At 43.6% G+C, this 26651-nt stretch overlaps 2 protein-coding genes across 5 annotated transcripts in view; one reads left to right on the forward strand and one right to left on the reverse strand.

Moving 5' to 3' along the window:
- PPM1L (protein phosphatase, Mg2+/Mn2+ dependent 1L) overlaps nucleotides 1–26651 on the forward strand; it is an 87607-nt gene that overhangs the window by 41953 nt on the left and 19003 nt on the right. The window contains exon 2 of the mRNA XM_085232581.1: nucleotides 19628–19798. Within this exon, the coding sequence (XP_085088707.1) occupies nucleotides 19628–19798 (171 nt within the window). The remainder of the gene's footprint in view (nucleotides 1–19627; nucleotides 19799–26651) is intronic.
- B3GALNT1 (beta-1,3-N-acetylgalactosaminyltransferase 1 (Globoside blood group)) overlaps nucleotides 13894–26651 on the reverse strand; it is a 54278-nt gene continuing 41520 nt past the window's right edge. The window contains exons 4-5 of one of the 4 annotated variants that reach the window (XR_014885393.1): nucleotides 21565–21840; nucleotides 13894–20978 (exon numbers count right to left, since the gene is read on the reverse strand). The gene's annotated coding sequence lies outside the window, so the exon portion shown is untranslated. Of the gene's footprint in view, nucleotides 26642–26651 lie in introns of all 4 variants that reach the window. The other 3 variants (XR_014885395.1, XR_014885392.1, XR_014885394.1) reach the window with 3 other exon arrangements.

Below are 26651 nucleotides of genomic sequence, written 5' to 3' on the forward strand. Positions count from 1 at the left end.
TAAATATAAGCAAACTCTATTTTCTGCACATACTCAATAGATTAGCATCTTGAAAAAGTACCAGGCTGCACTCCAGTGTCTCCGTCCAGGCCTTCTTGGCCAAAATGAGCACTGGCAGCAATGATGAGAAGTTTGCAGTGTTATAAATGTGCTGGTGTTTAAATACAGAAATGTGAAGACTTCCTGAGAACTGGCAGGTCCCTTCCCAGTGTGTGTTATTGTTATTAGAGAGAAGTCTTCATTATGGGAAGTTTGAGTTCCGTGCCAGGGGAAATGAAGCTGAGAAGAATGCTGCTTATTGCTCACAGAGATGTTGTAATATGAGGAGCAATAGTGATAACGTGGACTTTATTATCACTGAGCTTTCAGCAGTTGCATCGTAAGAAAAGATAATGATGAACTTATTAATGCAGAATGAAATTAGCACAGAATCAATATTTGCAACTGCTATCTTAACGAAGGAGTGAAATGCTTAAAGTTCTTTCAGAAAGAAATGAAATGGCGGATTTCTGAAGAATAAGCAAACAAAACCAGACTGACTTATCCCCTGCCTGGCAGCCTGAGATGTCCTATATCCACAGGGAAGGCCAGGCTGAGTGGGAGAAGGGCAGGGGGAGGGAGAGAAGGGAATGGGCTTTACGAAACTGAGTGCTGTTTAAAACGTGAAGCAATTTTCTGTGAGGTGTGCAGGTTTAGAATTCAGTGTTTGCACATTTTTCCTACATTTTTGGCAGCTGATCAGTGCATTGAGATACGTGAGGCTACAGCCATGAGCCTGAACTGGTGCTCGTGTAGCAGGCCTGCTGCTTTCACCTTGGGTGCTGCCCTCATCGTTTTCTGCTGCAACTGCAGTCAGCTCATCTCAATTGTGGCTCTGTAAATTTCTGCAGTGATGTAGCTGTTTCTGGTGTGAAGCTGATAACAGGAGGGTAGCATCACAGCTTACAACAGCAAGCCACATTTTGTCCTGTTCACCTGATTTCTCACCTCTTACACGGCTTCAGCCATCCTATCTACTAAAGGTGCTCCTGATAAGCTTAACCTGAGCTAAGTAAATTTGTGTGAGCAGGAGATTCTTGTCCCTGCCAGCTCTGCCTGCGCCTGCTGCCCTCGCCTGCTGCCCTCGCCTGCACCTGGGTGTGTGATCCTGCAGCTCTGCAGGATTTGGATTAGCTGCGTATCGGCTCGCTCACAGACTAAAAGTCTCATGTCGGTTTTTCATTTGCCCTGGTTGGTTTTCAGCCAGATCAGCAAGCTGATCCCAGCGCTGTGCGGAGCCCCGACTGAGCTGGATGTGATGTAAGTGACACAGGAACGCGTGCCTGGTGTGGGCAAGAGCAGTGCTGTCCCTTCTGATGATAACCAGCTGTTAAACCGGGCATGTCTTGGATCTGCATGGAAAAAAAGCCACAGGGCAGGGAACAGCTTTCCTAGGACATGATGTTCTATTGCTTGGTAGTGGCAAATGCTGCGGTGATCGGCTCCTGCCTTCTCACCCCACTTCTCCCAGACCACATGCAGATTGTCCTTGGGTTTACAGTCATTTGGTGTTCTTACTTTCCCTGTCTTGTATCAACGGCACGTGTTTTTCAGTCTAAGTAGTGCACGTTCCATCAACAGCTCCCCAAGACAGGAAGACCACGGATGTTGGTGAGACTGAAACGCTACCAGGGTGCGTTTGGGGCCAGGAAGGTTTTCCTCGGTCAACTCTTGAATGCTCTTCCAGATTCTACTCTGGCAGCTGCCCTGAAAACATGTGTTTTGAACATCATGCACTGCTGGTTGTTCCAGGACGCAGTAAATCCATTTTCAGACACAAAATGTACAAACATCCTGTTCATTTCTGCGTTAAGCTCCATTCCCAAGGCAAGTCTCTTAAGATCATGCTTAGGGGGGTACATCAAAGGGAAACCTTGTAAAATTTTTCCTCTCGTCTAAAATAAACCTATGAACAAAGCCCTGGATAGGATGTTGGTTCTAAGAGTGTTTTGTGTTGCTTCCTTGTTGACAACGAATCTGTAACTTCAGGGATTTTTTATATCTATTTATAAAGTATTTTCTACTCAACAATTTAAATGCAGAGGGTTTTATTCTGCTTTGTGAATGATCCTTAAGGCAGAGTGATGAGCTGCCTTCTCTTCCTGCACCTCTATAGTAGCTGCAGCAGCTTGCATACACGCACTTAAGAAACAATTAATTAAATTATACTACCCAAATTACTACAGTATTCTTTGTAATGTCATTCCACCCACAACGTGATTCTTTAAATGCTTTGTTTAGAAGCTATGAATAATTTACCCCAAATTTAATTTCAGTTGGTTTATTTTGTTACACGCAGTACAATGAGGTTGGTTCCACTTTACTGAGAGTCCAGAACAAGTCAAATATTTTGTCCTGTTCCACCATTTCTTTGTAGACGGCCGTGATCAGCATTCCTTCAGTTACCAGAGGTTTTCTGATTACCAGTTTTTACCAGGAAATGTTGGTGCCGGTGGTGCAGCTGCACTCCTGTTCTGCCTGCCTGCAGCCTGCCTGAGCCCTGCGCTCCCCAAGGGAGGCAGACCAGCAGTGCAGCTTCAAGCTTGCCCTCACCACCCCGTGCTGTGATGCCAGGGAGCGTTTTGGTGCGCCGTGATATTCCACTTCTAAATCCAGGCTGATTCTTGGAAGTTTTCATTGGAAATAATCAAGAGAAGCTTTCATTTGCCTTCTTTGTACCTCTTCAACGTGTGGTGTTTTATTAAAAATTAAAGAAGCCAAATCTGACATATATGTTTATGTTAAACACCTTTAATGAAAAGGAGAACAGTCGCAGAACTGCTGGGGAGCCAACTGCTGAAGGTGTCATTTACCCTGAATTCCCTGTCATCTTCCTACCTCAAGTCATTTTGTAGATGAATATTTCATCACTCGGGTGGAGTTGCATGGAAATTATTTTATTAGGTCCCTTTCAAAGTTGAAGTGTTCGTCCTTTTAAAAAGAAACAATCTGCCTGGTATTTTGGCAGTGCTTGGGAAGTGAAGAACAGAGCGCGGGTTTCTCCTGTAATTGATTTCATTACAGAAAGTGTGTGATGTTAAAGGAGGGAGAGACGATGATTGAGTTTCTAACCTGGTTTTTAAGGGAAAGCTGGAGTATTTCTTGAACACCTAATTATGGAAGTATTTCACCAGCAATCTTGCTTCATACAATATATTTTATTTTATGTAATGCCTGAGATCTATCAGAGTGCCTAGGCTATGCTGAAAGGTAGAGACCATAATTCTTAAAGACTTAAGGAGTTTAAGGAGAATTAAGCTAGATGCTCTAGAGAAGTCTGCCAAATAACAGAGAGTTGGAGAGCAAAAAAAGTGGGAAACCTGTGCAAAAGGGCCAAGGGCAACAGCATGGCAATGAGGAACAAAAATAGCAGGATAAAGATCACAGCACTACAAAGAAATGGCCTGTAGTTCCTCATGTATATGCAAAACTTGAATGTGACCAAAATAACCTTCGTGGAAGAGAATTCCAAGGTATTTATTCACAGGCTCTCCAGACACGTAGGTATGGTTGTTGGTGATGAAGGATTTCCTTGTGAAGCAGCTTTTTGTCCAGTGGAATAAAATCAAGCCGAATTTTGTTCCTTTATGTTTTTAATTGTTAGGATTGAAGATTTCCCATTGTTTTATGGCAACGTAACTCATCAGTGATGTCACTTTCAGGCAGTTTAATCTGTAGTTCTTTAAAAATATAACCTATCTTAATTGCATCTAATGACAACATTCACTACAAAATGCTCTATTTGAATTCATTTATCCCTTTTAATTTCTTTCTTATTTCACAGATGGAGTTTAAAGCTTTGGAAAATGTTTTTTAAAAAGCAACATTTAAAGTGTTGGGAAATGTCTGGCATTTCCTCTGGTTACCTGGGCTTTGCTCTCAGAGGTTTGATTTATCAGTTCATTAAAATGCTGGTTTTGAAATAATTGCATCTAGTTGTAAGGAAAGGGGGTTTATGGACATCAGAAATGGAGAAGGTCAGAAGCAGCTCTGATTTAAGTTTTCTTGGGCTTTTTGTTTACATGCCTTGTTCTGACATTTTGGAGAGCTTCTTTTAGTTCATCTGATTAATTTGCTCTCAAATTCATGCATTTTTATTCTAGAATATCTTGGTTTTTACATGTAAGTATCTGCAGCTCTTTAAGGTGAGTCTCAATATTTATTTTGCAGGAGATTAAAAATAGCCAAGATTTAATCAAAAGGCCAAGCAAGGCAAACTAATCTGGTCTGAACTCCCGAGCTGGCTCGCAATGAGGGATGTGCTGGCTCTGGGCTTGGGAGCTTGCTGCCTTCAGCTGCAGGTTTCTTTCCAAGTGAAGCCCAGCTCGGTGCTTCCATCAGTGCTCATCTCCAGCCAGTGAGGTGTTCTCTGAGGAATGGGGACCGGCAGGTTCTCTCAGTGACTGATACTAAAAGCTGGGGATCAGCTGCAGAAGTAGTTCCAGAAACAAGCGGCGCTCCTACTTCTAACCTGTGATTTGCTTTCTCCTTGGGGAAATGAGTTGTATAAAGGGTGGGCTCTGGGTTGGTCTTTGCACGCTCATCTCACCTCAAGGTGGCATAACAATCTGTGCAGTGTTGAGAAGTGCAGCCTGGCAGTGCTCGGGCAGTTACGTTGTGCTCTGATTCACCAAGGGTTGCTCCAGCTTCTCTACCCAAACTGCCTTCCACGTTGTCTCTTACATTTCTCCTTTCTGTCACAAGCTTTTTGGAGGCTGGGCCTCCCTTCTGATTCCTCCTCTCACCCAAAGCAGTCTCATTTCTCTTTGGCTGCACCACACCACCCCAACCTGCTGCCTCAAAGTGGTTTCTCTGTGATTGCCAGGTTTTACCCCTAGTGCTTCCTGTTGGCATTTCACTTTTCTCTATTTAGCTCAGTTTCACACCCACAACATTCTCAGATCTGGTTTGATCCCTTTTTGCTCACTGTTGGCACACGTATTCCAGTCTTGCTCAGAGCACTGGGATTCTTTCAGATTTTGCTTTTGCCTCCATGTCTCTGACCCAGTGTCAGTCACCAAGGAGCAACCCACTTTGTGGAGCGCAAAGCACCGACTCCAGCAGCTTCCTGCTCCAAATTATTTGTTCACGTTTTTGCCTTAATCTGTTGACACCCCAAGTAGCGTATTTTTCTAACATTGCTTTTCTGCTTTGATTTCACCACGGTTCATCCCATCAGTATGTGCTTCTGCTCAAAACAAGGCCATTCTTGCCATTGCCCTGTAACCTTGTGGTCCTACCCTACAAGAAGGAGCACGTTTCCTAGGTGGGTTTAAACCAGGCTGCAGTTTTCTGGTGTGCTGAGAGGGCTGAAAGGGCTCAAGTGCAGTTCAGCCATCGAGTGCAGGAGGCAGAGCCAAGGCAAAGGTTGTCTGCATGAGGAATGCTGGCGTTCTGCCTTCTGGGGAAGAGGAGCATTTCTTGGAGAGGATTAAGAGCTGTTCTGACACCATGTTGTCTTGCAGCACTGTGTGAATTATCCCTAGGTAAATGCTGAAGCTGTCTGACTTCTATTTTAGTTTAGCTCTAGAGAGTCAAGGGAGATTGGCAAGTCGTCAGCGTGAAGCTTACAGCCAGTTTAGTGTTTGAGTGAGACTCTTTACCTTGGACAAGCATTATGAAATGCTCATGGAAAATAACAGGTGGGATGGGAGTAACTCTGTGTGTGAAAAGGATCCAGATGGAATAATTAGCAGCAGGGAAATAAAAGAGTGCCGTTCAAGCAGGCCAAGATCTCAAGCAGGAAATCCTGCCAGCGGTGCAACGTTGCTGACAGCCCTACGGATGGATGGAGTGCCTGGAGACGTGCTGGTGGGCATCTCAGCCCCTGCTGCCTTCACTCAGAGACAGCCCAGCCGTCCCACTTGGCTGCTGCTTTAGGCTCTGTTTTCTTTCACATCACCTTCATGTTTTGAAATCTTACCTTGAAATACATCTGCTTGTTCATGCCTCCCAGCAAATCTGCTTCTGCTGTGCAATCTGCATGTGGTTTCCTTGCCTTAAACTGTATCAGATAGGGCGCAAGCTGGGCTGAAGGTTCTCAGTATGAGGAAACGTGTTGGTTTAATACCAGTGTTCTTCAGGGGAAGAAACTGTTTATTTCACAAGGAGGGAGAAGCATGGCAGCATGGAATTGCACTGCAGGACCAGGCAGCACTCACAGCACCCAGCACGTGCTCTGGTCCCAGGCCCAGCTCTGTTTGCAGAGCCCATAGGTTTGTAGGGGCCACACTCAGAGCTGTTGTGTCATCCTTGGGCTTGTGGCACGGCAAAAAGCAGAGTGGAGAATGGTTCATGTGCAGCAGACTGCAGGATGTAAAGAGAGGCAGAAGGAAACGCAGGAGAGCTCCGTGTTGGGGAGGAAATGCTAAAGTTAGGGATGGCACCAGCTTTAAAATCAGAGCATCGTACCTTGCTAGGAGGCCTTGGCAAGGAGATTGAGTGCCTGAGAGTGTGGGGTAAAAACAGTGTAGTAACTGCAGAAACTTATAAATCAAACCCCGCAGAAGAAAGATTTGCTACCAGCCCTTTTTGCTGAGAAAATAATCTTGATCTCCCCAACTTCCAACTCCGTGCCTCAGAGGCTGGCAGCTCACTGAATCAGAAACACGGGTAATTTATTCACAAGAGGCAGGTACTGCATGGGGCTGTGAAAGGGAAGGCTGTGAGATAAGCCACTTGTTAGCTTGTTAATCTGCTTCACGGGGAACTGCCACATTATACTTTGCTGTTGCTCTTGATAAAATCAGAGCAATAACATTCTTCTCACGAGAGGCATTGTGTGCCGGAGGACTGAAAGGACAGGACCTGCAGGATGATGAATGCTTCGTAGTGTGAAGGATGCACAGCTGTTCCTGAGCGGGTGATGGCAGGATGCACGTAAAGCGCCTTGCAAGAAGACTTCACTGCAAGTGGGCAAGTTGCAAACCTGTTTTTCTTTAGAAACATTGGCTTAGGTTTATTTAATTTCTATTTAAATTCCTGGAAGTTAAAAGGTTGAATGTATTTGGGAAGCCTCCAAAATATTGAGTGCTGTTACAGAAGTTGCCTTGCTATGTAGTGCTGATAAAAGGTATGGGCTTTTTGTCATCTCGAGGCTTGCTGTGGAATCTGAAAACTTCAGGCTGTGTCACTTTAATACACAAACATGCTGAGCGATACAAAAGGCTTAAAATCAAAGCTGTGCTCTGTTATCTCTTCAGACCAGGAGCTTTTTCGAGGAGGTTCCAATGCGAGAGCAGAATAACTTCCAGTTGCGTCTTTGAAGTTTTTTTAGTGTGATATCATGGACATTTAATCCGTACTGCGGCTGCTCTTAAAAATCATGAGAAATTGCAAAGTGCAGCAGTAACCAAAAGGAGCTGCTTGAACGTTTCATCGCTTCATGACGTATGTCTTGATTATGGTGTGACAGTAAACCTAGTGATGACTGCAATTTCAAGTCTGATGCTTCCAAAATGACTCAGTTTAGGTGCAGATGATGTATGAAGGTATAAAAACTGCTGCAGCAACGACTACAGCACATGCTTTCATGTAAGTCCAGGGCTGAGAGCGTGTGTTGGGGCCAATGGAGACCCAGTGTGTGTCCTGCAGAGCCCTCAGATCTCAGCAGCGTGCTTTTCAGTCACACTTGAAAGTCAGTGTATTGTAATTTTTTTTGCCTGTGTATATTTGCTTTTTGGGGACTTTTTGTTGTTTTCATTCAGCAACAGCCTTACGTTCTTGCAACTAATGCACAGAAGGGGGTTTGCTCAAACACTCTGATTTCAGCAGTGCTGGGCTTCGGCAGCAACTTGTTTGGCTGAGTAATGCCATTGCTCATCCCTTGCCTCATCCCAGTGATGACAACAGCCCGATGTCAGCTTGACCTTCTGCTTTGTCATAAGTGCTATTTGCAACCCCTTGTCCTAATGAGCTAGAGAAACAGAATTACTGGGTACTATCATATTTAATTAAATTGTGTTTCAAGAAGCTGCCATTTAAACTGTAACTTTTGTTTCCCTGGCTTGGGTTTCATCTTTCCTTTTCCTAACTTCATTCCTCATTACTTACCCTTCTCCCAGTAATTAGTGTCATTTGTTCTTTTTTCCTATATCTGTCTCTTTTCTCTACATTTTCCCTGTGTGCCCCCGGGCTCTTGGGCTCAGTAAGCCCAGGAGTGCTGATCACACAGCCAAGAGAACTTTTTGGTTCTTTAGCTGCATGCATCTTTAGAGAGAAGAAATAACAGCATCCAGGCACTTGTGTTTATCTTAATTGGGGGCCTGATTTATGCCCTTTTTTCTCTCAAGGATGCTCCTTTCAGGGCTTGTGTAGTGAAATGGCACTACAAATGCATTGGGAACCTTATTTATAGATTGCAGTTGGCTGCTCTTCTATTTAATGGAGTTCTGTCTCTGAGCTGGTGTCATTTAATTATGTCTTTTATGGAACTGCTCACTGTTCACTCTTTCCACTCTGGAAGGTTTGAGTTTTCATACTGAAGAGGGCATTTTAATTTTCATGAATTTGGTAAGTCCACAACTTGAGAGACAAAACTGCAAAGAAAACAGAAGAGCCCCCAAGTTGGAGACACCTTCTGTAGCAGCGTGGATTGGGCGGAGGGGCTGCTAAAGCCATTCTTTTTCTCACCAGTTACTGTCTACCAAAAATTTATCTTATTTCCCCTCTGTTTAGGAAGAGGGGCTGCAGTCCAATCTCATTGTCAGTAGGGAGGTGGAGGCACAACTGTGCATCCTTGTTGGAATGCCTGACCTGGCTTTCTCTGGCTAGACACTGGTTTCCATTAACAGTTCCACAATAAAGTCCTACACTCAAATGTTACTTTTCTATTCGTGCACTTAGGAACACAGTACCCTTCTTCAGGGTGTGTTGTGCCATGATCTTGTGTTTCGACTCCTTACCACCCACGTGAAGGGCAAAAGCAATCCTTCTCCTGGCAGCCTGTTATTACACCAGCACACACAGAGGGCAGACAAAAGTCCCTTCTATTCTGGAATGGTGTTGGATTAGTTTTACATAAACTGTGAATGCAGCACTTTTCTAGCTAGCTCCGTGCTCATTATTTGCAACACGGGTCAATACAGTGGCCTTTTCAGATCTGAAGTGAGGAGAGAACCTAAGCAAAAGAACCATAATTGCATTTAAACAGAGCTCATTGAGTCTCAAAGTCATTATCTTCACAAATTTCAATTTCCATATACATGGCTAAAGGAAAATGTCATCAGGCGCCCGTGGTAAATCGTTTAAAGAAGACATGGGCACATTTTCCCCGTTAACTGTTTGTGTGCACTGTTTGTCACAGCTTTTGAAAAGGCAGTGGGACACAGTGAGTGGGGCTGGAACCAATTGTGGTTTTGTCATCTATTCATTAATCTCCCGGGTTCCTCTGAGCAAATGGTGCAGCACAGCGCAGCCACAGAGCTTGGATTAACCCTACAAATACGTTTGTTCCACAGTGAAGTCATTTATCTTGATTCCTATCTCTTTCTCATTGCAGCATTGGACGTAGCATGGAGTTAATTATACATGTGGTTCTTAATACAGAATTTTCATAAGGTCATTCAGAGAAGAAATGGAGACCTAAATGAAAGCCTGAGAGTTGCTTCCAGCATTAGGCTGTGTAGTGAAAGCTCTGTCAGGGCAGGACCGGTGTCGTGGTGTGGAAAGGAGCAGTGGGAGCCTTGCAGCTGCTCTGGCTTTGGGGGACAACACACCAAGGTAGCGGCCAGTGCCCGGTGTGTGGCTGATCCTGTGCTTCAGAACCTTCCTCCTACTTTTTGAGACTGCATGAAAAGCAATCTTTATAAATCTGCTTCTCACCACGACAGTCAGGAAGCGTAACGCAGGATGTGCATTATCTTGTGCTGCAGTCCAAACCTGAGGGTGCCTTACAGACGGGCATCTGCACACCTGCCTTTCCCTGTGAGAGCCTTTAAGAACAGAACAGCTCCACGTCAGCCATCTGCTGCAGCTACAGCCGACTGGTCGGGACTGGAGAGAGCCCGGGTCCCAGCCAGCATCCCTGTGAGCACACATCACTGTGCAGCCAGGCAGCAGGGGGCAGAGAGGACTCGAGCAGCAGTGGTTCGGTTCTGCACTGGGTATGGCTAGAAATGCACGTCCCCTGGTGCACACAAGGTGTCTGTGTGCTCGCCTCTCCCTTCTGCACCTGACAGCATGCCTTGCTCCTTCCTCGGGGCAGCCCAAGCTGTGTGGGCACCGTATGAGCTGCAGCTGGGTTGTACCCTGCTTGGGGACTGAGGTGCTGCCAAGCTGAAGGTACTTGAGGAGTCCCAAACGTGGCTTTTAGATGGGAAAAGCAGCATTTTGTTCCTTAATTTCATTCTGTAGTTCAATTGAATTGTTTAGGCTACTTTTTTTTTTTTTTTTTTTTTTTTTCAGAGTAAGAATCTCAAATAGATAATAAATTTCAGACCAGATGGTTGGATTTTGGTAAAACGATAAGCAAGTAAAAATAGAATCTTCTCAGTCTCCTGCATAATGAACTAATTCTGAGAGTGTTTGAGCCCAGGCTGAATCTTTCTAATTCCTTTGATGATTTCTGCTTGGCAGAAAGTGATGTCTTTAAATCAGGAGAGACCATTTAGACTGAAATATTCCACTACACTCACTCTCCCTTTGCTTGGAGAGGGAGAACAACGTCAAAGAGAGAAGCAAGCTTCTTGTTATTTAACGTGTCTAATAGGCTATAAATACACTTTTCACTAAATGCACGTAACAGAATGGAAGGCTTTTGGTAAATACCTGATTCTTTGTGAACCTTCTTATATCCTACTGCCATTTGCAAAAGCATCTGCACAGAAATACCTGTAAGGCATTTAAATAGCTGCATTGATGCAAGGTTACAGTCCCCAAGCTTTAATTATCATTTTCTCAGGGGTTGCACGAAGTTGCATTCGTTCTGCAAAACTGGTGGGGTTTTTTTTCCTTCTTTGTTGAACTTGATGAGCTCAGTACAACACAACATCCAGTATTTTTATGTACAAAGCAACATTTGCTGCCCAGCTTGCCTTATGAGCAGTTCAATACTCTTGTAAAGTTAGTTGTTTTAATGATGTTTCAACCATTATTTTCAGTGTTATCTCTCTGCTTCTGTTGCTTCTGGTTTTTACACCAACATAAAAAAAATATTGATCCGCTTAGATTTGATTTAGTAATATAAGAAAATGTTTCAGTTTCTCCTTGTTGGATGAAATTCTTTCTGGCAGGTCTTCAGCAAATGCAGTGTCGACATTTCTATTTGGTAATCACTTCTGACCTTCTGACCATGACTTGTAGCTTGGGACCCAGGTTTTGCTGCAGTATGAAATGATGGTGGACAAGTATTTTCATGCACTTTTGAACCTTTTTTTTTTTTTTAATTGTTTCCTAATTCAATATTTGGTTACTCTTCAGTTAGTACTGATAACCATTATCATTAGATTTGGGTTAAACCTTGACATTCATACTTCATTTTTAATAATTAATTCAAGCATTCTTTCTTTGTTCCATTAGCTAAATGATGCCTGTTGGTAAGTACAGATATCAGTCTCGTGTGCCAAACAGTGATGTCTCTTACGGCCAAGTGGACATGGAAGTCGTAATTATCGTTTGCCTTTTTGAAATACATCATCTTTGCAATAAGCTTCAGTTTCTTATTAGTTAAAACTACCCGGAGTATTATAAAATTACAGCTTTGTCTGTGGTGATTTTCACTTTAATTTACCTACTAATCTTAATTCTTCTCCTAAAAAGAACATGAATAATAATTGGCTTCCCAGCACAATTAGGATTCAGAATTTGTATCCATGCATGTGCAATTTAAGTGCTAATGCATTTGCTTTTATTAGGGTAGTAACTTTGCTTATTCTCATTATTCTTAATGTATTTACTGAAGCTTTTTTTTTTTTTCTTTTTTTTTTTGGTGCACATATGCAGTTGTCTAAAGACCCAGAATAAACCTGGGTGGAGCATCACCCTCCTGAGTTACCCGGGAAGGTTTCACAGCGTGTCGAAGGGGCTGAGGCTGGAGGCAGCCTTGTGTTTCTGGAAGCTAGGTAGAATTTCTGTAGTTTGGTTTGTGCCCGTTGTCTCTTGGCCATTCGCTGTGCGCAGCTGAGGGGAATTTGGCTCCATCATTTGTGTTTGTGTACACGGATAAGGCCTCCCTGACCTTTGTTGTCTTTGGGCAAAACCATCCCAGTTCTGCTGAACTCCGTGAGATTTGTGTTGGCCCATTCTCCAGCATGTCTGGTCCCCCCAAGGGCAGCACATCCACCAAGAGGAGCAGCCTCTGCCCCTCAGTCTGTATCTCTGTTCATTAAGGAGTGGACCTCATTTCCTTGGGGATAGAATTCCTCTCCATGGTGACATCTCACTGTGTTTATTGATAATAATTGTAATGATGGTTAACCAAAACATACAAGAAGGACAAGTGTTCTGACTTGATGTATTTGCTGCTTTGAATACTTTCAGATCAACACAGTATACATTAAAGGGATTCAATTCAGGTTACATGATAGGCTTCGTGGCAATTTTGAGCAGACATTGTTGAGTAGGTAGATTCAGAAGGAAACCCTCCTGGCTCTTGTATGATTGGAGTGTAATAATTGTATCAAAGATTGGGAAAGTGATAAATAATGAAGGTTAATTGAAAATCCAGAGCAATTGGATACATTTGCTTGGTGAAAGCATGCACAGAGCACACCTTTCAGTACAGTAGATTGCAAGGCTGTAGAGCTAATACAGCAGAAGGCTGAGGGGTGCTTGCACCAAGGATGAGATCTCCTGGCAATGGAGAGCAAGAAACGTTCTGCATGGGAGTAGTGAAGGGATGGTTTGTATTGCACTGCAGCACTGCAGTCCCAGGTCCCAGCACCACTAAGGGCAGAGCTGGAGAAATGCAGCTAACTGAGGGAATCAGGAGTGCTGGAAAAGATCGGTTAGCCTGCACAGTAACTTGACAACTAACAATGTGCCATTCAATGAGCTCCATCCATTTAGGTTATCAATGAGAAGATAATGGGGTGATTTGATCAATTTGCATGTATTTACATGAGAAAAGGGAAGGTAGGTGAGCAGACATTTTACTCGATTCAGTGTTGGAAAGTCATAGATAATAGCAGATTCAGACTGGAAATAATGTGAACATTTTCTTTGGTATGTGAAATTATCCTCTAACTGTAAGGATAATTAACTTCCAAGGGCAATAGGAGATTCTCTGTCTCTGTTTCAGAGTAGAAAATTTTTCTAAATGGCTTATTCAGGCAATGAGAAGGAAGTTCTATGGTCCTTCTGCTCCAAGATGTCAGACAAGATAATCATAACGCTCCCTCTTGATTTGATAGAATTAATCTTTCAATTAGACGTCCAGATTCCGAAGCAGCCCTTGTAGCTCTGCCAAATACAGCATCATCTCTGACAGGTCAGTCTCTGCACTCAGTTCCTTTCCTTGTCTGCAGAATGAGTGGCTGCTTGACTCTATCACATGCAGCACTTTTGGGTAATTTTAATTAATTAAAAATTATTTATTCAAAAATGAATTATTCAAGTATTTTGCTGTCCCTTGCCTAAGCAGAAGATGGAAAATGATGGTTTTGCCTTTACTCTCACCTCTTCTCATCCATGTCCTAGCATAATGAGCCCCATGCAGGCTCTCAAGAGCATGCTCAACATAAGGGAATGCATTCTTATGTGACTGATGGAGGGGGGAGTGGGAGGCAGAGCACAGCGTGTAGTTTTAACATTACAAATTTTGTTGACTTACTTGCTTCTCATTCCAGGACATTTAAATAAGTCTATTTAAGAAGTGAGTGACGAGTGCTGTCTTAGGGAAGAAACTCAAATACATAATGTAAAGCCATAAATCATCATCATTTATCATTTTTATTTTTCTTCCTTCTGTTTGGTGCTTTGGCTGCTTGGAGGGCTTGCGGCCATAAATCACATATAGGCTGTGTCAAAGGAGATCAAACTCTCTGTGCTCAAAGCACAAAATCAGAGGAAGCTCCACAACAGATGGCCTTTGCTTTCCGTTTCACGGGCACCGGTTCTCACTGGGCAATTCATTATTTTCTACAGTTGAAGCAGCTGTGGATTACTGTAATTATAGATTAAATATATCTCTGACAATCCAGTGTGAATACTAATTTGAACTTTATACATCTCCTTGGAATCAGGTTAATTTTCTCATGATTATACAGCCTCTGATTGACGAAAGATGTTTGTGAAGCTAATATTTCTCCTGCTGTGGAAAGAAATTGTGCATGGATTGCAAAATACCAGTGGTGTTCTTAGGGCTGTTGGAAGTCCTCAAAGAGTATGCCTGAGTCCTGCAAGCGTTTCTGACGTCGTGCTTTTGCTACCAGCCTTGGTTAAACTCTGGGCTTGGCCTTCCTAGGACACTTACTGATCAATAGCAAGTTATTGGCTTGAATTTTTTGGAGGAAAAAAAAAAAAGACACTTTTTAATAGATATAGTGGGCTAAGCACACCAGAAGTTTGTGTGGGAAAACACTGCTAATGATTTACTTTTGACTTGTTTGTTCTTTAAATAGTTCCTTGCTGTAGAGGGCAAAATGTTCATCCCAGTGCCATTTGTAGACCTTGCATTATCCTCCTGAGAGTAGATTATGTTTTGCTATCATGTTTTCCTTCTGAATAACTATTAATAGACTCACGTCCTTTGTCCAAGGGGTTTGGCGTAGCAAAATTCTACTGACTTCAGGGGAGTTATTTGTGGTTCTTGCTGAGGAAGGAGCGGCATCGGCCTGAGCGAAGCTCTCATCAAGGCAGGGATCCAAAGAGTGCTCCGTAACCATTTCTGTGTACAGCCAGCACCCAGCAGAGCACTGAGACGTCGAGAAACACCTCTTAAAGGCTTAGGGCCTTGCACCCTAACTGCGGTGAAGTGGGAATAAACGTGCTTGAGCACAGCATGAGGAGTGTGCTGGTGGAACTGTCGGGGTTGGCCCTGGCAGCAGAGGCTGCTGTGTGTCAGAGGGCAGCGTGTGCAGGTAGATTGATTGAGGCGTTGTTTCTTTATCCCAGCAATCTGAGTTTATATATATAAACATTTATTTAAAATGTATTTTTGTAGTGTACTTTTCTGAAATAAACAGGAAACTGCTATAAAAAAAATCACTAATGGACTGGAATACATTTCTTGTCCACAACCTCATCTTACTGTGAGATATCTGGCAAGTTAAAGGCACTGTTCTTTGTGTAATGAGTTGTGGCATGGTGGATTTTCAGGTTTTGTTTATCAGTTTGTTTTAAGATATTAGCCCAGAAACGTGTAGAAAAGTATCCTTGCTAAGGAGTTCTAGTCTAAAATATGGAATGTGAACTCTCAAGTGGGATCATCGCAGATTTCCAGCAGCACTTCTGGTGGAGTCCTTGAGCTGCTCCCCAGCCTGCACTGATGGGAACCAAGTTACTGCGTCCCTGCATGCCCTGGGAGAAGCACTTTGCTGGCTGTGCCTTACAGTTCTTGCTGCTTTCTCATAATAGAGATCATTTGATCTTTTATTCCGCTTTCAGGCACCGAAGTTAAACTGCCTACTCTGTTATTCCACTTCTCTTCCTTTATCCTATTTTAAAAGTAGCCCCTGCGTTTGCTCTTTCCAAATAGTGTCCTCTGTGAATTTTCAAAGACAGAAGTTGTTAAAGAAATTGTTTCAGTCAGCCACCTACAGCTGAACTAATTTCATCTGGCCCAGCCAGCTGGAAAACCCTGATCTTTACAAACACTTCCTAACATATTCTTTCCCTATTCTGTCTTACGATTTTGGTTACCTTCCTCTGATATAAATTGCCACTTGAATGCACGAAAGTAAAGGCAGTCATACTGTAGCCAAAATGAGACTGCAAACACTTCAGCTTTTATGGCATCATCTGTCAAAAGCTTTTCTACTCTGCTGAGCTGTAGACCAACATTTGCCTGTCTTTTTCTTATTACAAATGGACTTGAAGAAACTTTTCTTGCCACCTTGGCTAGCTTTAAGTCATTTTTTACTCCAGTCTCCACTTGTTTCCATCTTCATTATTACATTCTGACCGTGCGTGTGCTCCCTTCTCAAAATCCTTCCCTCAGCTGAACCAGGAGATGAGCAAGGTGCCCCTTTTCCATAAGGGCAGCTCTGCCCTTCTCCAGCAGCTCCTGATGTGTCGTCTCTGAAGCGTGTAGTAGTGACTCTGTGACCCTCAAGCAGTGACAAGAAGAGGCAGAAAGATGTGACAGAAGAACCTTGATCTTGTTTGTAATCCTTCAATGTAGATGCTATGCCAGCAGTACCGCTCTCTAAAATGGATCTGTATTTTCCTGTGATCTCTGGATGCTTGCAGCAGCAAGGCAAACAGGACAAATTGTCCCAAGAGTATTAAGGTCAGACATCTGTGGTTTCCCCCCTGTCCCTGTAAATCACTGCAGCCAACGAGGAACACAGGTCTCAGGCAAGGAAGTCCTCATCTTCCATTCTTTGCCCTGGAGACCTGTGTTATGGCTCACAGCTGTTCCATCTCCTTAGCTTCTCCACCTGCTGTACGTGCACTTGTGCTCATCTTCCCACACTGCTGTCTGCAGCACTCCCTTCTCATAGGGCCGTGGACCTGCTTAGCACTTGGTCTCTCCATCATCACATTTGATGCTGGACCACTCTGGTCTCCTCCTGTGCGCCCACGGGGTGCCAATGGATGCAGACCCTCTGGCTGCATGTCCCCAGTTGTTGTTTGGCCACCAACACAGCTGTGTGGAACATACAGGGCAGCTGCTCATCCACTGAGGGCATATTTCAGGTGGCAGGAATGCACGGATCATGAGTTTGCTTTGGTGGAAGCCTGAATTTTACAGGTTGAGCAGATTGGTAACTCCAGACTTGAGAAGTGTTGAGCTGCAGCAGCCTGCAGAATGCAAGTAAAACAACCGAGGCCGAGGCTGAGACTTTCTCTTACCGAGATGGCTCCTTCTCACACACCAAATATTCAGCTCCTTTTGTGTGAGATGTAGCTGTGTAAGGAGACTTCTTGCTCCAGCTGCCACTTGACTCCTGAAGTGGCTTCACAAAGACGTTGTTAATTAACCTGTGTAGACCTTTACTTCTCCACATATAAGGGAGCTCCCAGAAGGAGATGCTTCAGAAAGCAGAGCAAAGGGTGGCACTAGGCGTAACTAAAGAAAAAAGTAAGAAAATACTTAGAAAAAGTATTTCTCATTGATTACAAATGTTGTCAAATTTGGGAGTTACTGAAGGACGATGGGTGCTTTGGAGCTCCAGAATGAGACACAGTGAGGCATTTCAGCATTTCCTGATGTGATTTACCTGTAGCATTGTGGAGAAAAAATTGACTTTTTGTGAATAAGCTCTGCAAGTCTTCTACAACGTTAATGATGCTGTGACTCTATGATTCTTGAGTTATTTCACTGTAGGTAGGTGCATAAGATAATAGATATAGAAGATGATAGATACTGTAGAATGAAATACCTTAAAGGCAATCGGTATAAATGCCGAGGAGTACATATCCATTTTGTCATTCCTTTACAGCTCAGTATCTAGCTGTGGCATGGAAGGCAGACATCTCAAAATCTATTGAGAATTCTTTTCAAACCCACATTCAGATCAGTCTCAGCCCCATGTACTTGCTGTCCTTCAAGGCTGGAGGCTGGGCCAGCTACCTGCAGCCCTGGGCTCCAGGCTGGTTGCATCCTGCCTGGCAGAGTAACACTTCAGCAGGAAAATAATTGCTGCACATATGTTTGGAAATGTCTAGCCATTGTGCACATGTATCTCTTCTGGGTCAGGAGTGCTGCTGGGAATGACTTCGAGCACTCAGTGCAACGGCATCCCCTGAAGCGTGGCAGGAGGAGCTCTCGGCACGCGAGCATCTCAAGAAAAGGCGCTTGGGCAGCGTCTCTCTGTGGATTTGGGGTGTTTTGATGTCGGTGATGCAGGCGGCCCTGTGCTGCGGGTGCCTCACTGGGGCTGCCTCCTCACAGCCGGTGCCTTCGGTCCTGGTTGTGTTCCCATCTGCTCCCATCCATCTGTCTCTGGGCTTTTGCTCGGGTTGTGAGGTCTCTGGGTCAGAAGTGACAGCGTTTACAGCCACTGGTGTGCTTGCTCAGATGGCGCAGGAAAATGAATGTGTATAAACTCTTCTTCTGCTTTCTGCTCTTCAGAATTGCTGCGGTGGGAGAGCACAAAAATACCCCCTGCAGAGTGAAGCCTCTTCTCAAAGCAAACGTTAAATATAAATGCCTGAATGTGGACTGAATAATTAGTGTACAGTGTGTCTTTTGGCCTTCCCTTGGAAGGAAACAGCTATTAAACTGTAACATTAAGTATGTTGTACTCGTGTGGACAGTTTGTTTGGTTTTTGTAGAATAATATCATTCGTCTCACATGGCTTGGCCTGCAGATCAATTGAACGCAACTTCAGCGATATTTTAAGGTTGTGACTTAATCAGCAATTGACTTTGGCAAACTAAATATAGACCCAGGAGAGCGTGCTGCTGAGCAGGGCTGAGCTGTGGTCAGTCCCAGGCCTGAAGCAACGTCGTGTTTATCGTTTTCTCAGTGAGCTGCCGGTGCCTCACGCTGCACAGTGCAGCAATGCTTGCAGGTGGGCACCTGTCCAGAGGCAGATGCTCTTCTCATTTAATGCCCTGTTCTGCGTGTTGCTCTGTAACACTGGTACAACCATGCCACCTTGTGTTAATTTCTGTTTTCTTATGGTCTTAATTTTTTGTCTGTGTGACCAATCGAGAGTCTTCTGTGGATGCGTAATACATCTGCAGGCTTCCTGTCCAAACCTGGCTATGTAACAACAGTGAGCAAGAACACTCACTTGATACTTTAAAAATTCCTTTCAAACTATGTTTATGATGAAGAAATGTAGGTATTGTGTTATGTTCCTATTCAGGCATGGCTAACTGCTTCTGGACTGCCATAACCTTCCTGCTGAAGGAAAATTATTTTATTTTTATAATGCATTTTCACTGCTGTTTTTACCCGTTACTTTCTGTGGGAAACATTACATGATTATCCTGTATTGAACAGAAAGGTAGCCAGAGCTCATCAGCTGAGATGTAACAAGCTAGCAGAGCTGCACTGAATGACAGAGCCCGTGGTGAGGGCTGTGAAGGCTGAGCATCAAAGCCTAAATCCCATTCATGCCTCAATGCTCCACGGTAACCCCAGGGAATGTAGGAGACCAAGATTATGCCATTTGAGCTACTCTGCGTCTCTCAGTTTGCTGTTTATGGACAATCCAAATAGCACATTGTTAAGGAGAAGCCATGAGTTGTGCATCCTGCTGGAGAGTAGGACTGTGCTTTTGCTCAGAGGAATTTGTTTTGTTGTATCCCTGCATCCATGGGAGTTCTGGCACACAGGGTAATTTTGGCAGAGAAATGACCTGTTGATTTTAGCACTGTGGAGTTGGTAGTATTAAGAGTATTCTATTGTATGGATTGTTAAATTTGATAGTGCTTTAACTGAAAACAATACTACTAATAATGCTGTGAACACATATGAAGCTTTTCAAAAGAAGAAGTGCTAATTAAACCTTTGTTTCTTTTCTACATAGTCAGCAGCAGAGTATGTGAAGTCCCGCCTGCCCGAAGTCCTGAAACAACACCTTCAGGACTATGAGAGGGACAAGGAGAACAGTGTGATGTCCTATCAGACCATCCTGGAACAGCAGATCTTATCAATTGATCGAGAAATGCTGGAAAAATTGACTGTATCCTATGATGAAGCTGGTATGTCTTTACTTCTTTCTAAGTCATGTGCTACTGAAAGCAAGTTGCTCACTTCCAGTCTTTGGAGGGATGATGAAGCCTGTTAAAACGTTTTTGTCAAATGGATGTCTTGCACATTGCTGGATTCTTCTTCACAACTTACTTGTCTTTGAGCGTTTAGTGTGACTGGGTGGTCACAGAGTCTGATTTTGTCATGATGGATGTGGATAGACAAAAATAGATAACTGGTAAAATGTCAGAGGTATTTTATTAGTGCAGTTACAGGGCTCTGATGATTGTGTCGTGACAGTCTAGATTCCTGAGGGTTCGTAATTATAGCTAATATTTTTTACTAGCATTTAGTTTGAAAGTAGCTAGAGGTGTCCTAGCTTTTGGATCCCTCAGCTTTGGGATCAGTTGTCCTGAAGCCAGGTCTCCTTTATGATTACAGACGAAAAAGAACAGATGCTTTGGATGGCGTTTGCTGATCTTCCAAAATAGCCTCCCATATCTGCTATACACATCGTCCCCTGGCTTCTCAGCCTTAGCCCAGCTTTGGAAAAGCGAGCATTGACAGGCTTGTACTGTTTTGTTGTGTCACTTTGTGCTTTCAGTGTAGTGCTGAGAAATACTCAGAGCACTTGGATACTCAGTCTCCTGCTCAGACTCCTGCTCACTATCAATGTCTTTGATCTCAAATGCTAAAGCAACTTAAAATGCCATGTGCAGTGTCTGTTCTGGGTACTTGCAGGGCTGTGAACTTTAGTGACTTGAAGCAATTACAATGCTCTGTTAATTCATCAGCTCCTTTCACACACTCAGCCAGTAAATGCACCTCATTCTTCTAAACTGCTTTATCTCAGAAGCTCTCAAGCAACTTGCAGTGCATTTGCAGACTGCATGTCATGTGCTCAAGGAGCTGTGCGTCATAGGAGTTCTTGAAGGACAGGACAGTTAAACCAGGGGCTCAGGGTATATTTTTCATCATGTATCTCCAGTTTTTAATGATCCTTAAAAAATAAGCTTTTTAAAGTTGTCGCTTTCTGTTGCTTCTGCTTATATTTTAACGAGGGTTTACCAGTCCAATGAACAGTGTAGATCCTTTGCTGTCACGCTGATTTGGTCACTTCATCTCTCCAGTCATTTTGATTGATTGAAGTTTGTTAAGAAGGCAAAAAACAGTGGAGAAAATTACCAACCTCTGTCAGGAGAAAAAGATAGCATTTTCCTGTATTGAAAACTGCACGTTTGTACAGAGAAAATAAAGACTAAACTGCTCCAAACACACACTTGGAGATTTATATCATACAATAAAGCAATCATGCAGAAATGTGAAGCTATGTAAATAAGCATTTTAGTAAAGTCTCAGTATTCAGAACTGAGAGAGGATGTTGTAAATTAAAATTTACTCGCTGTAAATTAAAAGCCAGAATTTGAGTCTGCTAATCAGCTCGAGATACCTCTAGAGGGTAAGACACCAAGATGGTGGTGGCTCATCAGTCTGGTCATCTCACTTGTTCACTAAAGACACATAACTGGTGCTGCCTGCTCTTGAAGGAAGATCTGATTGTGATCTGAGCACAGAGAATGTGCTGCTCGAGCCATTGCAGCAGATGTTTGTGATTCCAAGCTCTCCAGCTATTCAGACTGTTCAGTCTCAGGCCAGTTGTGTTGATGTATTTTATTAATGTTTTGCTGTATCAAAGTCAATTTAATGAGAAGATGAAGCTGCTGGCAGTAAATACAAGAAGTGGAAAGCAGTTTTTAAAATCAAAATAGTGAAATACCTGTGATTATTGTGTATGGGACAAACACAGTTTTGTCTGACAGAAGCTGATGTGAGCCATCAGCAGAACCCATCCTGGGCTCCAGGCAGTGTTGCTGGGCGGGATGCTTGCGTTGGCACCCAGAGCCCTGCTTGGGTTTTGCTTCAGCCATCTCCAAAGTGCTTCTGAAGTCCTCTTTTCTCAGGAGAGCATTTTTCCCTCTCTTTTCTTCCATCAGTGAGTTCTTTCAAGGAAAATTGGTGGATATTGTACTTGAATGCTGTACTTACCGGTGCGCTAGAGAGAAAACCACTTGTCAAAATGAATCTAAGCTAATTTTTCTGGTTAGGTATCCTAACTCTATCATTTTGTAGGCTGCAAATGCTTTTTTTTTTTTTTTTCCTGTGTGTGTGTGTGTGTAGAATTCTGCTACATCCATTTGCTGGATTAAAACAGTACGACTGTGCATGTTGATTTGGCCTTTGTGGCACAGCATGCAAATATTAATAAAGTGGAGCTTTGATGGACTCAATGTTCTAATGCCCCTTTTTGTAAATCTTCCCTGTTAGGAAATCATTAGATTTGAAACTACCAAATAAAGTGAGTTCATCTAAAAATAGGCAGCTGCTGACAGGATTCTTAGTGAAGTTTGACTGGGAAAGATTTGTAAATGAAAGCAGGCCAAATGTGACAGATGGATACAAATCCTCTCCTAATCTTTAAATCCCTTCGTTTAAAAAGTGGCATTCTTGAGTAGCTATGCCTGGGTTAATTTTGTGCAAGAATATTTTCTCTGCTGAAGCTTTACTGGATGCTGATCCTATTCCTTCCGTTTACAGCACCTTAACGTTTGGGCTGGTCAGTGATGCCTCTGCACAGATGGATGTTTAGGACGCTGAAAGGCGCTTTGGCATTGAACCTGTGTGTGCTGGTTAGCTACAGCCTGCAGGAGGCTCTCCTGACATTTTCGTACTCGCAGGTTTCTCTTTAATGGATAGCCCCTCTCTGCCAAAGTCCTGTAGAAATTGAGTTTCATTACTGAGTGACAAAAGAGATGAATTTCATTTTTCCCTGCTGTGAAGCTGTGGTGAGAGATATTGATTGCGGCCAGTAGTTCAGCTCCAAAAATGCTTCCTTAGCCAGTGGTTATCAGTGCATCCCATGTTTCCACGCAAAGCAGGTGGCTGCTGCTCAGCACACCCTCCCCGAGGGGACCCAGAGCTCATCCCTGCACTGCCAGTATCCAAGGGCTGTGCTGTGCTTCACCCTGTGCTGGGGAAACGCATCCTCACTGGGGTTCTGTGGCTTAGGGTAAGCCTGAAGGAGATGGAGCATGGCACTGCTGCAGGGCTGGGGCTGATTCAGGGCTCAGGAGGGAACCACAGAGGGCAGGAGGAGCCCACCAAAGGGAGCCCATGCTGGCACACAGGGCTGTCACAGCCTTTTTGATCATGGGGAGCTTAGGTTTCAGTACTTCAGTCCCATTTTCCTCCTCCAACCCACTTTCAGTGCCTCTGAGTAAGTGAAATTGCTCGTAACAGCAGTTTATTTCCTTAAAGTGTATTTTTATGCTAGGAAATCACGTCCCAAATTGCCTGAATACTCCAATCTTAGCAACAAAATTTATTTGCTGCTGAGATAATCTGCCCATTAGCACTACGACACACGGCAGTCTGTCTCTGGGTGAGATGAGGTTTGTGCTCTGCCTCCACCAAACATGCCCACGTGTTGTGTTCCGCTAAGAATCACGCAGTGTATCGCTGTCCTCTCCTCCATCCCTGCAGGATTTAGCAGGTAATGAATTGATAATGAATGAAATGGACTCCTCTTACTCAGCCTGTATCTCTGTGTTTCACAGAACATCATTTTTTTTTCGGTAGCTGCAGCTGTGAGAAGCTGTTCTGAGCATGAATGCAGGATTCAGGCTTTGAGATTTGGTTCAGGACTGCAGCCTGACGCTGTAGTGAGCTATATATCCTATACAGGGATAATAAATACCTTGTTGGAGAAAATCTTTTCTTCCCACTGAAAAAAGAGCTTTATCAGGTAACGTCATCATTATTCTACATCACAGCAAAACTAAAGGAAGTTAACTTTGCTGTGATGTTTATTGCAAGGCAGCTCATGCACAGGAGAAAACCATTAAAAATGCAGGAAGAAATCTGTTTGGTTTGCTATAGCTACCTTTTTTTTTTTTTTAAAGAAAAAGGTCTTAAAATGCTGGGAGTATGTTTCTGCCATGTGTTTAACTGGTCCTTTCTGCATAGGATGTGGTCTTTAGGGAAATGCAGCACCCAGGTTCAGCAGTGGTGACTCATTGGGAGCTTCAACTCTTGGCCTGAGTGGAGCAGGGGCTCAGGACCATTCCTCGCCTGCCTCACCACAGCCCTCCCTGGGGTCAGGGTTTGGGTGTGCTGTGCTGCCAGGCATCCCCCACCTCACCTCACCTCACCTCACCTCACCTCACCTCACCTCACCTCACCTCACCTCACCTCACCTCACCTCACCTCACCTCACCTCACCTCACCATACGCAACCAGACTGGCCTGCGGTGCCACACAGCTGTGCCACACATGAAATGACCTGAGCTTCAAAAAGGACTGAGCACCTTGATGGAGTGTGCAGCACTTCGGGAGGGATTTAAAGAGCAGGGAGGAAAGACACACGCTAAATACAATAAATACAACCATTGCAAAGGCATTGGATTGCACAGAATATCCGAGAACAAAAAGGGAAGAGCAGTAAAGAAGCTGCTGGGAAGAGAAATGCCAGACACTGCAGGCAAAGGATGGCTGTATGAATGGCATTTCCATTATCTCAAGAAATGGGACACGACAGGGTTTCTGTGTGTTGTTGTGAGCACCATTTGCCAGCGTTGTAGCAATGTAGTGAATTTATTTTCCCATTTGTTGAAACACACTGACACAGCAGACGTGTGACTAACATTGCTGTCTGTCAGGATAACAGTTACTGCTGCGCTTCCTTCTGATGGAGACTGAAGCTCTGTGGCCGGGTGTCCACTGCTGTTTCTCTGCTGTTTCTCTGCTGTTTGCTTTCTCTCAGGCTTAGGTTCCATTTTGCAATGATTTTTAGATATTTAATCTCAAGAACATGATCTAAACCAACAACATTCTTTCAATCTTCAGTTGCTGTCAGTGTAAATTCAGCACTGAGCCTTTTCCAAATGATACAGTAAGAACAATTTTTACCCTTTATAGCTAGATGATTACTTCTGTATCATCTCTGCCTTATGCTCAATGCTTTCCTTGGCATATTTTTTTTTTTACTCATTAAAACTGCACGTTGATCCTGGTCACCATGAGCCAGAGCTCTGTTTCTCAGCAGAGGACCAATAACCCTGGCAAAAGCCACAGGGCCATCACCTCGAGTGGGATTTCTCCCTTGTAGTTGTTCACGTTTGCATTAGAGACATCAAATTCTGGGCCACTTTTCTAAAGCTCTTCAATAGTGAGCAGGGAGAAACTGGAGGTTCTGGGGAATTCATGCCTTTATTTTAAGCATGTAAGTGAAGAGATCTTAGACATGCCCCCTCTTTCCCATAGACTATGAATTAGCTTTTACTCACAGGTGCATAGATAGACAGCTCCAGCTGGGAGCCTAACCATCTCTGTAAGCATACCCATAAAATAAATTACATTTTGGTGTACGTTTCAGCAGAAGCTATGTGACTCTGTCATTTCCTGCACATGAGCTCATGCAATGCCCTGTGGTTTCTACAATTCCTAGAACATGGACAATGTTTGTAACAACAGGTGTAGTAGTTAGGTCTGCCCGAGTGCATCGCGTTATTTTTCTTCAGTTAAAATAATTTATTATAATGCATGTAATTATAACCTTTCAGCAGAATCTCAGAGCAGTAATAGTACTTTGACAGGTGAGTGCCTACTTGTGTGTGACATATCCCTCCCTTCCTGATGAGTTTTTTAGCAGATATTCAGCTAATTCAGCCGGCAATGGTCATTGAGATGGAGGGCAGTGCTGCAGTGCTGGCAGTGAGGCACGTACTGAACGCCTGCCCTGGGCCACGTCAGTGAGTTAACAGTACTTCTGTTAACCACGTGAAGTGTTGTGCGTAACTGTGTTTGGTTTTGCTGCAGAAATAGCACGTGTTCTTCTCTTTGGCATTTATACATTTGTAGCAATTAAAAATAAGAACTAAACATTCTACCATGATAGAAGTTCCACCAAAAAGAGGTGAAACCAACACGGCCCTGCAGAGTGTGGGCATTCAGGGGTGTAAGAGGAGAGTCATTTGTGGATTTGAAACCACGTAGACAGCAGTGTGTCAGTGACCTATTCTCTTTCCCATGTCACAAGGTGTCTTTGAAAACTTGCAGTAGAATTGCTTGGGATGGACTTTCCTGTGGAGAGAGCATGTGTCAGCATTGAATTCTTCTGCTGCCCGTGCCCAAAAAATACCTCAAGGAAAGGAAGAATGACTCAGATAGCTACAAAAGAAACTCTTGGCTCGGTGTGCTGAGTACATCAAAAGAGCATTTGGGTTTAATTCCTTTCTCTGAGTGCTTATCAGTTAAGTCTGGAGAGCATCTTCAATGCAGAGACTTGTTTTCAGGTGCTTGCTCAACTCAGCCCTCAGCTGTGATGGAATTGGCTCAGGCCTGTGCCCAGAGGAGCAGTGCAAAGCTTGTGTGAGGACTTTGTGAGGGACACTGCTTTATCACAGCCCAATCACTTCTCTTTCACTCTATCTTTGGCCAATGAAGGTCTTAAAAAATGCATAAGAATTAAAATGCAGAAAATGCAGAGAATTAAAACGCTTGTTTGAGGCTCACTTTGTGTAAGTTTGTGTTAGATTTCTTTTGAAAACCTTTATCTTCAGTAGACACGCTGGAGGTGCTTGCTGTTGGTACTGCAGAGTGTTTCTTCAACATCATATGCATGTTTGTGTGGTGAGAGATATCAGCACAGATTTATGTTTTTTGCTTTTAATTTATTTAAGAAATATCAAGGCAGCATTTGAAGACATCAGTTTGCTTGAAATTCAGTGTGTGCAGAGAGGACATCAGTTGCAGGCCCCTGGGAGAAAGCCACTCAGCTAACAGAGCTTTGTCACCTGCTGATGGGAG

Source organism: Meleagris gallopavo, chromosome 11 (genome assembly GCF_905368555.1).
Source record: "Meleagris gallopavo chromosome 11, MGAL_WU_HG_1.1, whole genome shotgun sequence".
In the NCBI taxonomy this organism is placed as follows: Eukaryota; Metazoa; Chordata; class Aves; order Galliformes; family Phasianidae; genus Meleagris; species Meleagris gallopavo.